A 14,433-nucleotide genomic window follows, 5' to 3' on the forward strand; every position below is an offset into this window, starting at 1 on the left:
CCTTATGGACAGAGGTAGCTTATAAATATCTGGCCTTCAGTGTCCTATTTGGATACGGGAAATTATTCTTTCAGGAAGACTTGGCTAGGCTTAGAAAGGCCCCCAAATCTATGAAAAAGTCTCAAACTCTTCCTCAAACAAGGATCCTCTTTCTGGACGTTCTCATAGATTTGGTTCAGCAGAAAGCCTTCCTTCCCCCAGGACAAGATATCTTTCCTGATAGACTGCCTGACCAGCCTGTTTCCAAAGCAACATATCTCGGAAAGGAAATTCCCGAGGATTCTAGAGTGCATGGTACCATGCATTCTCATGATCCCACTTGCAAAGTTACACATGAGAAAACTTCAGTGGTTCCTAAAAAATGTTTGAGGAAAGTGCAGGGCATCTGGCCACTGCAGCAGAGAAAATTTGCATATAAATCAGAATGAGCAGTCTACCTGGCCATAAAGGCTTTTCAGCAGAACTTAAGCTCATGGACCTTGCAGATCTGAAATAGAAAAATGTGGATGTTGGCTCAAGAAATGGGGCTAACTCTCATAGCGTCTTATATTCTGGGTCAGAACAATACCCCGGCAGATTCTCTAAGCAGGGATCTTTTAGACCCCAGCAATGAATGCTGTGGGCAGAGGTGTTCTGGACTTAATTCTACAGTGGGGGTGGTCCCCCTACTAGACCTGTTGATAAAAGTCAGGGTGAATAAACCCAGCATGATTCTAGTGGTCCCCTACTGACTGAAACACCATTGTGGTTCTCCCTTCTCTTGAACTTCAGCAAGGGAAGATTCCGTACACTAATGTAGGAAATGGATCTACTCAGCCAAGAAAGGATCAGTTTTCTATCCTTACCTAGCAGCACTCAGGTTATCAGCCTGGAGGATTGGGGTTTAACCTCGAGGAATGCCTCCTATGCCAGGGACATGCTTTCCATTCTAAAAGAACCAAGCAAACTCAATACCAAAAAGTAATACCTGGTAAAATGGAAGAGATTTACCACCTGATGTCACAGCAAGAACCCAAGCCTTTCTCCGGCAGACATCAACTCATTCTTGCAGTACCTGTTGGACCTTTACAGACGGGGACTTTCCTACGCCATCATTAAAGTATATGCATCTGCCATATCAGCTTGCCTGTGCAGTACTCCACTTATCTTCTCACACCTCCACATGAAGCTTTTCCAAAAAGAATCAATTCATTTGAGACCACCCAGAAGGAACCCTGTTCCTACCTGGGATCTAAATTGTTAGAGAAACTCATCTTGCCCCCCTTTTGAACCTACTGCCACCACTTCTCTAAAGATTCTCACCTGGAAGACCACTTTTCTTATAACTCCCATATCAGCAAGGAGGGTTTGAGAGCTACAAGCCCTAATGTGTAAAGAGCTTTTCACTATCTTTCACAAAGCTAGTGTAACCCTTAGAGCAAAACCGTCTTTTATGCCTAAGGTGGTATAAGAACTTATTGTAAACAAGCCTTTGGTACCTGTCATTCTCCACAAATCCACAGAACAGGGCAGAGCAAGTCCTTAATTCCATGGGAATTGCATAGAGAGATCAGGAACTACCTAGACAGTGCAACCCCCCCCCCCCCCAGTAGAGCAGAGCAGTTACTGGTGGCTTTCAAAGAGGGGTTAACAGGGCAGACCTTTCTACTAACAACCCATTTCAAAATGGATATCCAACTGCATTAATTTCTATTATTCTCACCATGGAAAAATCTACTTGGACATATTAAAGCCCATTCCACCAGGCAAGGGGCAACTACCACTGCTTTCCTCAAAGGCGTCCCTTCCCAGGCCATCATAGAGGCAGCCAAGTGGAATTCCGTGCATACCTTTACAAAACACTATAGGCTAGGCAATATCCTCAGTGCTAAAGCAAGGTTTGCTACTGCCATTCTGCAAAGTCTTATTTCCTAGAATCATATAGCTGACCTACCACCCAGTATTGCAGTACATACAACCACCCTCTAACCCCTCTATTTGTTGACCATTTCCTCCCTCTTGCTGGATGCAAGGGGTACAGCAGTTCTCTCAGTCCTCTTATGTCCAACATTCCCTCTCTGCCTCCTGTGATTTTTTCCCCATTCTCACTCTAATTCAGACAACTGGGGGAGGTTGTGTTATCCTGAGGCATCAGACCTGTAGGTAGTGCCAACAGGCACTCCTGTTATACCCCGACATCCAGACTGCAGTCGTATGTTCATCTGATAGGGATGATGCAAAGACTCTGGAAATTAGGCTAGTCACAGGCTTCTGCGTGGCAGGAAGACCCAAGAATCACTATTGCAACATTGGTTTACTCAAACATTTACAGTTATAGTAAATGGGACACAACTGTTCTCTGCAAAGTAATGCCACTGGAGGAGGCTGAAATGCATTGTTATTTGCCAACGAGTTTTAATTGCAATAAACAATAGGCAAGAGACCGTAAATGGTTAAAATATTACAAGAGCAAGTCCATAATATCATATTGTGAAAATGTAGACTAATGAAATGTTTTAGAACGTGCTGGTGACATTGCACGGGATCCTGTCTTAAAATTAATCACATGCTGCTCTTTGAGCCTTTGAGCTTTTTCACTGCTTTGTTTGTACAGGGTAGGGCTTTCATATCCATTTGTCGAACCACTACACAGCCTTGACAGTAGATCGATCGCCCTGTGCAGGGTTGTCAGACATTCCTATTTGAGCAGGACTGTCCTGATATCAGCAGCCTAATCCAGAGTCCCACACTTTCTGTTCAAATCCTGGTGAAACAGCCTCCGCTTTGTGAGTTTTGATTGGCACATATACTGGCATACAGGCCAATTATAAATCGCAAAGTGGACCCACTTCTGTTCAGTGCGAAACAGTGGGCCGTTCCGTATTGAACAAAGAGGCACTGCTGTGTGATTTTTGATTGGCTTGTATACCAGCATATGGGCCAATCACAAATCGGAGACATTTTAGTTTAATGTGGAACAGCAGGCACTTCCACATGAAAGATCAGACCTTTATTTTATTTTATTTTTTTTTTTTTTATCCCCTACCTGGCCATTTAGAAATCTGGCAACCTTGGCCCTGTGCAGCATCTAAAAGCCATCATACATACTTCAGCTGTAAAATATATATGATTAGACTGACTTCTTCCCAAGTTCAACTTAAGATACCCTCTCCGTAATAATTTTGGGATGGTGTAATGGTATGAACTTTACCCTTGTTTTGCAGTATTTCACTTTTCTTGCCCTTTAATAATGACACATGCCTACCCAATTACTTTTTTACCACTGGAATTAGATTGTGACCATCTTATCCTTGGAGCTTAGCAGTGGTTTATGTTTAGTGTTGCATGTTGCAAAAAGACTATGTTGAAGATCTATTTTTATATTTTTTTAATGTAAATGTACTGCATGATTTATACTATTTGATTTATTTTCTTTTGTCTCTGAACAGATGCGCCAAGGAGTAACTCCGCCTTCTGATTTCTGCCCTATTCAGGCACAGCAGCAACCTGGCCAGAATAATTTTCTCAGCTCTCCAACACAGGCTGCACAGGTAAGAATGTGTATGAACCTTCTGATTTTTATTCTAAATATGTTCCTTGTTACACCAAGAAGCTATAGACAGGATAGTTAATTTACTTTCTATAAGAATATTGAACAACATATAAATGGCATTGGATGATGCCATTTTGTGCTCATTTTCATACTAGATCTCAGTTGGTTAATTTTGTTCATTTACTACAGTTTGAAGAATAAGCTCATCCCGATCATCTCCAGCACCCCTTATAAGAGCAGTGCTCCAGGGGTCCATACTCCACCCCACTGTTTTTGATCTTTATTAACAAACTACCCACTAATCTCCCTAACCTTTCTATCATGCTGTAGGTAGATGATGTGGTTATTTTTCAATCCCGTCCCTCACATTCAGCTATTGAAACCAGATTCAGTCTGATCTCCACCCCCCTTAATTCTTGGCTAAACAACTGTAAGCTAAAATATTTGGAAACTCACAGAACCTAAAGAAAAACCCTAAAAATCTGAATAGTGCAAATCTCAGTAGTTCCCCAGTAGAAACAACCTCATCTTTTAAATACTTAGGCTTATGGTTGGACTAGTGACTTAATTTCCAAAGACACATTGAAAACACTAGGAAAAAGATTAGTTCTCTTTTTATTCTTGCCCTGGAAAATATCTCCCTCTCTCTCCAGACCAGCTTAGGGCTACAATAGGCAAGAGAGTCCTCCTTGCTCAGCTTGGATATGGTCTCTACTTCATAGCCACAGCCTCTTATTATTTTTAATAAAACACCCATGCTACAGTCCATTTAAAACAAAATCTGCTGATGTTCATCGTGTTTCACTGTTGCAGTGATTACACTTGGGTTATCCTGCTGGCAGGCTACCCGCAGTCGGCCTGAATTCCAAAGTCTTGGTCTGGCTTCAGTTGCTGTTGCCTCTTCCCTGACGTCAGTGCGCCAGTGGTATAAAAGATGCAGCCGACGCCGTTTTCTTCAGTCTTTCTTGCCGTGTGGTGCCCGAAGCAAAAGCAGTTCGCAAGTGCCGGTCGGCCGACTCCTGAGATTTTCGAAATTGAATTTCAGATCCGAAGTCTTCTATAAAGCTAAGTACCCCGTTGGGGAAACTTTTTTCTTGCTCTAGACCGATGTCAGAAAAAGTTAATTGTATTTCTTGTGAGAAGCAAATACCTCATAAGGATTTTCATTCTTACTGTATGCCTTGCCTAGGCCCTGACCATGACGTTGCTAGTTGTCGGTTTTGTGCTAGATTTAACCAACGCACTATTAAGCATCTGTACGATTTTGCTTTTCATTACTTTGGCCGAAGGTTTAACTACATAATGCCGTCAGAACAGCCGACGACCGAAGTTCATAAAAAGCGCAAGGAAAAAGAAAAGGACAGGCATCCGAGGTCCGAAACCGACAACGAAGCCTCTTCTAGGCCAGTCGCCGGTTCTCAGTGAGGCGCTTTCGCAGTCCCTGACACCCGCTACCTCAGAGCCACAGGCCGCCTCCGACTCCCACGTGTAGACGACTAGGCCTCTGGATACTCAAGGTGTATTGGGCCTTCGGAAACTAATCCCTCAGATGGGTCCGGAGCCGCTGAGCAGGCATCGGCTTCTGAGGGTGTTTTCAGACCTACACAGCTTTATATCAAGCCAACTTCAGCATCCAAGACAAAGACTAAAACAGTTTTAAAGACAAGGAAACAAGTACAGCATTCTCCAGGACAGACTTCCATGCCTAAGAAACAGATGCTCAAAATGGCCGAAGACCTAATTACTTTGATCAGGGGTTCCCATCCCCCCCCCTGATAAGAGGCCTAGGCAAGACACTGAATATGATTCCTCTAATCAGGTTTCCATTTTCTCTGACTCCTCTTCAGAACAGGGATACTCTATTCCTCCCTATGAGGAGTCTGATGCTGAAGAATCTATTCCTTCAGCTTTTCCTCCTGAGGATTACTCATTTGGGGAAACCCTGCAATACCATGAGGGAGCATTTTCCACTGGGAGAGCCAAGATTATTCAGATTCTAAGAAAAGGCTCAGAGACTTTCTTTTACTACGTCAGCACAGACCTCTTGCTATTCCACCTGTTCTAGACATTGTAGATGATGTATTTTCAGAGTCCGGCCTGTCTCCCGACTCTTTACCTCCTGCACCTGTTAAGCCAGACAGATACTACAGGGTTCCAGATTCTCATAAATTTCTATATAAAAACCCTGCTGCTGACCCAGAAACTATTTTTCAGGGTCCCAAAGGGGTCAAGGCTGCTACTGCAAAAAACCCTGTCCCCTCAGATAGAGATTCTAGGGCACTGGACAAATGGGGGAAAAAAGTTTACACTTCTGCTACCTGGGCTGTAACGGCTTTAAATTGTCAGTTCATATGCTTAAATATCAGCAGTACTTAATGTCTCTGTTAAAACAGAAAATGTTGACAAATTCTGAATGTTCTGAGAACAAGGAATTGCAGGATTTATTGCATGCAGCTGAACAAGTGAGAAAGCATACTTTGCAATGTGGTTATGATTCACTGGAGGCCTCTTGCAGGGCCGCTGTAACAGGTTCTGTCATTAGAAGGCATGCTTGGTTAAAGGAACAGACACTGTCTGATCATGTTAAAGCAAAATTATTGGATGCTCCATTACAGCATGATACTTTGGTGTTAAGGCAGAAGAGGTGTTGAAGAAAATGGAGGATAAAGCTAAATCTATGCAGACAGTGAAGGATTTCTTACAGGTACAGCCACCCAGATTTAGCAGGAACTGGCCTTCTAAGAACTGGTCCTTTCCCGTGTCAGACAGGCCACAAAGAGGCAGATACAGAAGCCATAGAGGCAGACAACAGTCCCAGGGCTCATACAGGCCCAAACAATGGGGTGCTTCTACCTCCAAAAACGGAGAAGACAAATCACAGCCATATAGGAAACAGTCCCAATGACTTCCTTCTGCTAATGCCAAGCATTTATCTTTTGGCAGCACCCTTAGGGGGAAAGCTAGCACTTCTTTCACAAAATTGGCACATGATCACCCAGGATAAATGGGTCTTAAATATAGTCTGTCAGGGCTACAGGTTCCACTTTCACACCCTTCCAAAGGCAAAAGGTATGCCAGACCTGCCACACAATCAATGGGCAGAGGCACAAAACCAAGTTTCATCTCTCATGGACATGAGGGCTATTCAGCCAGTGCCACAACAAGAGCAGGGACAAGGATTTTACTCAAAACTTTTCTTAGTACCAAGAAAGGACAAAGCATGGAGACCAATTCTGGACCTGTCTATTCTAAATACTTTTCTGGACGTTCCGAAATTCAAAATGTTGACTCTGCAGCAGCTTCTGCCCATGCTGGGCAAGAAGGCTTGGCTTGTAACTTTGGACCTCAAAGAGGCATACCTGCATGTCCCAATCAGACAATCTTGCAGAAGATACCTCAGATTCATAACTGGCTCAATGCACTACCAATTCTCTGCACCGCCCTTTGGCTTATCCACTGTGCCCAGGGTCTTCACAAAATGCCTGGCACCAGTAATTGCATTTTGCAGACAGAGGAATTCTAATGTATCCCTACTTGAACGACTGCCTTATTCAAGCAGAGACCAAAGACATTCTACTAAAGCATCTGGCATTTGTAAAAAGATTACTAATTTGCCTAGGGTACACAGTAAAGGAAAATAAATCAAAACTAGTACCCTCTCAAGAGATAATATTCCTGGGTGCAAGCTTAAATACAACTGCCCAGATGGCTTATCTCACGCCAGACAAAGGCAACTGAGTTCTTATTTTGAAAGCATGGCAACAAAGACCCAGTTATCTGCAAGAAAAATTCTGCAGGCTCTGGGCTACCCTCCTGCATTCTGCTAATTCCATATGCAAGACTGCATATGAGGAAACTACAATGGTGTCTAAAAAGTGTTTGGACTCAACATTGCCACAGCCTGGAATCATTAATTTCACTCATTCCCTGCTTGCAACAGGAGTTTCGATGGTGGGCACAGGCCTGTCACCACAACAAGGGACAACCATTCACTTTACCCACAGCCAGGCAAACACTAACAACAGATGCATCAGATTATGCCTGGGGGGCCCACATGGCAGGAAAATGTATTCAGGGCACATGGCCCCCAAGCCAAAGGTATCTACACATCAATCAAAAAGAGAATGCTAGCTGTACAAAATGCCCTGACAGCCTTCAAGGACCTACTTCATCCGGGACAGCTGCTTATAAAGACGGACAACACCACAGTCATGTGGTACATAAAACAAGCAGGGGGGCACACATTCCTACTCCCTCTGCAGACAAGCCATGATTTTGTGGAACACAGCATTGACCTACCAAGTACACCTGCAAGCACAATTCCTGCCAGGAAAAACAAATGCTCTGGCAGACGAACTAAGCAGAAACCTCATGGATCCTCAGGAGTGGAAACTAGATCCACAAATCTTCAGCATGATAACAAGGAAATGGGGATGCCCAGACATAGATCTTTTTGCCTCCCCTCACAACTGCCAACTTCTGAGATTCTGCACAAGGACTTATCACAAACAAGCATGGATAGTGGATGCTTTGTCATTCAGCTGGAACAACCTTACAGTATATGCCTTTCCTCCACTGCCTCTCCTCCCCAAGGTACTCCTAAAGATCAGACAAGAGAAGCCACAAATGATACTGATTGCCCCGGATTGGCCATACCAACACTGGTACCCAATCTTAAGGAGCTTGTCCCAAGGCCCAGCCTGGACATTGCCTCAAATTCCTCATTTACTGACCCAACAAAACAAATCAGATCCTGCACAGCTAACTCAGAACTCTAAATCTAGCTGCATGGCAGATAGTGTAACCATTCAGAATACACCTCTCTCTAAAGCGGTTATGGGTGTTATTTTGGAGGCCAGGAGGCCCAGCACCAGAAAATCTTATGCCGAAAAATGGAAGAGATTCTGTGCTTGGAACCAGGCACAAGGAATTGACACGCTTGTTCCAAATATTCCTCAGATTTTACAATATCTGAGATGCTGGACAAAGGCCTATCCTTCTCATCAATTAAGATCCATGCCTCTGCCATTTCAGCTCATTACAATACAGACCCATCTATTTTTTCACATCCACTGCTTATGTTTGGGGGGCCAAAAACATAAGACCTCCAAGGAGAGCACCAGTACCTGCATGGGACCTCAATTTTGTCTTGGAAAAACTCACACTGCCTCCTTTTGAGCCAGCCAATACAGCTGAGATAAAATTCTTATCATGGAAAACAGCTCTGCTCCTAGCAATAACATCAGCAAGAAGAGTCTCAGAGTTACAGGCATTAATGGCTGTGGAACCTTTTATTATCTTCCATCCGGACAGGGTTTCTCTTAAGGACAAACCCAACATTTATGCCTAAGGTAGTGTCCAGTGTGGCTCTTAATCAAACCATTCATTTGCCTACTTTTTACCCAAACCCACGGAATAAAGGAGAGACACTTCTGCATTCTTTGGACATACACAGACAGCTACGCTTCTACTTGGACAAAAGTAAAGCTTTCAGAAAGACTGAGCAACTTTTTGTGGCATATGCTGCAGGATCACAAGGAAAGGCTATCTCAAAGCAGACTATTTCAAAATGGATAGAACACTGGATTCGTTTCTGATATTCACAACATGGCAAATTGGTGCCTAAGGGCATTAGACCACATTCTACCAGGGCAGCAGCCACCTCAGCAGCCTTCCTCAGAGGAGTACCAACCAAGGATATTTTGGAGGCTGCAACTTGGACTTCAGTGCACACTTTTACTAAGCACTACCACTTACCTCTTTATTCTAAATCCAGAGCAGGTTTGCCACTGCAGTTTTGCAGGGCCTTATAGCCACTCCTAATTCTGTTTAGACCCAGCTGCCCAACCTCAGCTTTGGGATTCAACCCAAGTGTAATGACTGCAGCAGTGAAACACGATGAACATAGTATAGTTGTGTACCTACCATAAATATAGATGTTCGAGTGTATTCACTGTTACAGTCCAGGTTACCCACCCACCATCCCCCCTTCTTTGCTGGGACTTATCTGTACTTCTCTATCCTATACAACCTATGTGGTGTATTTGCTTGTAGATGAAGGTATTGTTTATTTTAGTGTATGCTTTTATAAGCAATGATGTTCATCGTGTTACACTGCTGCAGTCATTACACTTGGGTTATCCTGCCATCAGGCGGTTCCCCAGTCGGCCTGAGTTCCAAAGTCTTGGTCCGGCATCGGTTGCTGTCGCCTCCTCCCTGACGTCAGTGCGACAGGGGTATATAAGATGCAGCCAATGCCATTTTCTTCAGTCATTCTTGCCGCGTGGTGCCCGAATCAAAAGCAGTTAGCAAGTGCCGGTCGACCGTCTCCTGAGATTTTCCTTCCGAATCCAGAACCGAAGTCTTCTACAAAGCTAAGTACCCCGTTGGGGAAACTTTTTCTTGCCTCAGACCGATGTCAGTAAAAGTTAATAACTGTATTTCTTGTGGGAAGCAAATACCTCATAAGGATTTCCATTCTTATTGTATCCCATGCCTAGGCCCAGACCACAACATCACTGGTTGTCGGTTTTGTGCTAGGTTTAACAAGCGCACTATTAAATGTCGGTTTTATTTTGCCCGACATTATTTTGGTAGAAAATTCAATTATACCATGCCGTCGGAACTTCCGACGACCGGAATACACACAAAACGCAGAGACAAGGATAGACATCCGAGGCCCAAAACTGACGACGAAGCCTCTTCTAGGCCAGTCGCCGGTTCTCCAGTTTTCAGCGAGGTGCCTTCGCAGCCCCAGACAACCACTTCTGTAGAACCACAGGCCGCCTCTGACTCCCATGTGGAGATGGCTGGGCCTTCAGACGCACAAGTTATTCAGCCTAACGAGACTAACCTTTCAGAGGGATCCAGAGTAGCTGAGCAACCCACAGCTTCAGAGGGTGTCTTCAGACCTACTCAGTTAAGCATTAAACCTTCAGCTAAGTCTAAGCCTCCTTTAAAATCAAAGAAATAAATACAGCATTCTCCAGGACAGGCCTCCATGCCTAAGAAACAAATGCTCAAAATGGCCGAAGACCTAATCACTCTGATCAGGGGGTCCCATCCCCCTCCTGATAAAAGGCCCAGACAGGATGCAGACTATGACTCATCCGACCAGGTGTCCATCTCTTCTGATTCATCCTCAGACCTAGGATATTCTTTACCCCCTTATGAGGATTCTGATGCTGAGGAATCTATTCCATCAGCCTCACCGCCTGAGGACTACTCCTTTGGGGAAACCCTACATACCATGATGGAGCATTTCCACTGGGAAGGCCAGGATTACTCAGAATCCAAGAAAAGGCTCAGAGACTTCCTTTTATTACCTCAACACAGACCCCTTGCTATTCCGCCAGTGTTAGATATTGTGGATGATGTGTATACTGAATCCAGCTTAAATCCTTATTTCTTACCTCCAGCCCCTGTTAAACCTGACAGATAATACAGAGTCTCTGAGTCACACAAATTTCTGTATAAAAGCCCTGTAACTGACCCTGAAACTGTTTCTCAGGGACCCAAAGGAGTTAAGACCTCATCAGCCAAGAGTCCAGTTCCCTCTGACAGAGATTCTAGAGCATTAGACAGATGGGGAAAGAAAGTATATACTTCCCACAAACGACTATATTGTTAATTTGTCAGGACATTTTTTTACTGATATTGAACTTGCTGTTCTTAATCGTGGACTAAAGTTGATTCCTACTGTAATTTCTCGTGTACATGAGATGAAGAGTGATGTATATAGATTTGGTAGAAAGTTACATTTAAAGAACTTTTTTGGTAATGTACACAATCGCTCATATTCTGCATCTTCTGAAGACAGTATGGATGTTTCTTCGGAAAGTTTTTATTCCTGTACATCAGGTGAGATTCCTGATGCATATTATAGATTTGACACTGCATGTGTTCAATCAACTAGTTGTTTTATACCTCCAGTTCTAAATAATAATGTTTTGCATTTTGTGAATGTTAAATTTCTCTATTGAATCTGCATTTAGTGAATATATGAAAAGTAGAGGCAATATACAATACAATTTATGCTTTAAAGAATGGAAAGCTCTAGTAGCATTGAGTAACAATAGAGAAATTATTTTTAAACCATCCGATAAGGGCAATAAGTTGGTTGTCATGCATTTTTCCCAATATCTTAAAATGTGCATGGATCATTTAAATACTACAGTTTATGAAAAGGTGGGATGGGATTTATATAATATTGCCCTAAATGAGTATAAAGAACTATTGGATAAAGGACAAAGGCTTGGCTATTTTTCCGCAGCAGATTTAAAAAACAAATTTAAAATAGAAGGATGTAAAATGGCTACCTTTTCCTGTCTCCCTAAAATACATAAAGACTTGAGAGCTCCACCTGGGAGACCCATCGTTTCTGGATGTAATTACTTCTTACATAGTTTAGGTGTTTTTCTACACAATTTTCTCTTGACTAAAGTCAAGACTTTGCCATCCTACATCTCTGATGTCTTTGATTTTTTAGACAAGATAAGGGATGTTAAATGGAATAAATGTATGTATTGGGTCACGGTTGACGTCAAGAGTCTATATACCAACATTAGCCATTCTTTTGGTATAGAAGCTGTAAGGTTTTTCTTAGGTGATCATCCGGCCACAGAGTATATTGTTGAACTTATTTATTTCTCTAACAAAAATTTTTTTTGAATTTAACGATTGTTTGTATCGACAAAAACAAGGCACAGCCATGGGGGCAGCTTTTGCCCCTATGTATGCAAACCTTGCTATGGGCCTTTTTGAGTCTGAATTTTTATACAGGAATTATTTTTTCCATAAATATGTTATTAAATATTATAGGTTTGTGGATGATTTGATTTTTTTGTTGGAAGGTGGTGAAGCTTGGGTAGATCAGTTTATTTTAGATCTACATAATAATAGATTTTCATTGAAATTTGATGGGGTTAAAAAAGGTGTTTCTATTTCTTTTCTTGATATTGTGTTGAACATTGTTAATGGTAAAGAACTAGTGACATCAGTTAATAGGAAGTTTGAAGGAGGTACACAATATATACATGGCACTAGTTGTCACCCTCCCCATACAATAGAAGGTCTACCGTATGGAGAGATGGTAAGAATTTCTAGATTATGTAATAGTGAGATTGTATTTAAAAAGGAACTTAGTTTATTAATGGAAATGTTTCATCAAAGGGGCTATAGTGAGGAAATAATAACAAATAGTTATAAACGTTTTTTTGGATATAGGTGTAAAAAAGTTACTAATCATTTGTCTAATAGAGATTTAGTAAAGTACAATGATATGAATAATAGACAGAAGGATGTATTGTATTTTGTTACTTTTGGTTGTTTTAGTGGTGAATTGGTTAAAGTGATCAACCATTTTTGGAAATATTTTAGTTCTTTAAGTAGTGTGTCTTTATGGTTGAATGCACATCTCAAATTTTCCTATAGATGAGGGAAAAATATTAAAGATTTTTTAGTAAAAAGTAAGTTTACTATGCCTGTAGTTAGTGTACAGCATAGCCTATCTATGAAGGGTACTTCTAGATGTGGCAAATGCAAAGCCTGTAATTTCATAGTTTCTCATTTTTCTTATATCAACAATGTTAGTTTTAAAACATGTAATGTTTTAATTGCAATTCTGAAAGGGTGATATATGCACTTAAATGCCCTTGTGATAAATTTTATATTGGAGAGACCAAAAGGGCTTTTAAGGTTAGGCTTTTGGAGCATGCCAGGGACAATATTAATAATAAGGAAGAAAGTTCTGTGGCTATGCATTTTAAAAATTTTCACCAGAGCAAAAATGAGGGGTTACAAGGTACTGTTTTAGAGCAAATATACCATTCCCGTCATGTCAGTGTTAATATTAAACAAATTTTATTATATAATGAAGCTGTATATATTTTGAAATTTAATACACTACATCCCCATGGTCTTAATGAAGACTTTAATTGGAGAGTATTGATTTGATGTAATGAATTGAGTTAATTTATATTTAATTGATTTATTGTATAATTGTTTTGTGAATCAGTATAAATTCAGTTTTGGTATTTGTAAGGTTTATACTCCTTGAAGGCTACAGCCGAGACGTCAGAGAGAGAGAATAAATTTGCTTCTGAAGTTGTGGATTCTTCTGTTGTTTTATGTAGTTCTTCTGCTGGTTTTGGGTTGTTCATATAAAGAAAGTATATACGTCTGCAACTTTAGCAATGAGAGCCTTAAATTGCCAGTTTCACATGCTAAAATATCAGCAATTTTTACTGTCTCAGTTAAAACAAAAAATGCTACCAGAATCAGATCCTCCTAATTTTAAAGAATTTCAGGATTTATTGCATGCAGCTGAACAAGTGGGAAAGCATACTTTGCAATGTGGTTTTGATTCTCTAGAGACCTCCTGCAGAGCAGCAGTTACAGGCTCTGTCATTAGAAGACATGCTTGGTTAAAAGAACATACGTTACCAGATCATGTTAAAGCAAAATTATTGGATGCACCTTTGCAGCAGGATGTGTTATTTGGAGTCAAGGCAGAAGAGGTATTAAAGAAAATGGAGGATAAGGCAAAATCTATGCAAACGGTGAAGGATTTCTTACAGGTTCAGCCTCCTAGATTTAGCAGAAACTGGCCAATTAAGAATTGGTCCTTTCCAATTACAGACAGACCTCAAAGGGGAAGATGCAGACGTCCAATAGGTAGAGGTCAAACACAAGGCCCTTACAGGCCTCGACAATGGGTCGCATCAGGCCAGAAAGAGGGGGAAGACCGGCCCCAACCATATCAAAAGCAGTTCCAATGACTTCCCACTACAGCTGCCAAACAAATCTCTCTTGGCAGCCCCCTTGGGAGGAAAACTGGCACTCTTCTACCACAATTGGCAAATGATCACCAAAGACAAATGGGTTCTCAACATTGTATTTCA

General features: G+C 41.7%; 1 protein-coding gene across 1 annotated transcript in view; it reads left to right on the forward strand.

Annotated features, from left to right (window-relative positions):
• PRRC2A (proline rich coiled-coil 2A) overlaps positions 1-14,433 on the forward strand; it is a 3,202,076-nt gene that overhangs the window by 2,988,555 nt on the left and 199,088 nt on the right. Inside the window, exon 30 of the mRNA XM_044082142.1 lies at positions 3,429-3,530. Within this exon, the coding sequence (XP_043938077.1) occupies positions 3,429-3,530 (102 nt within the window). The remainder of the gene's footprint in view (positions 1-3,428; positions 3,531-14,433) is intronic.

The sequence above is a fragment of the Protopterus annectens genome, chromosome 9.part0 (assembly GCF_019279795.1).
Source record: "Protopterus annectens isolate FY-2018-M chromosome 9.part0, PAN1.0, whole genome shotgun sequence".
NCBI lineage: Eukaryota > Metazoa > Chordata > Ceratodontiformes > Protopteridae > Protopterus > Protopterus annectens.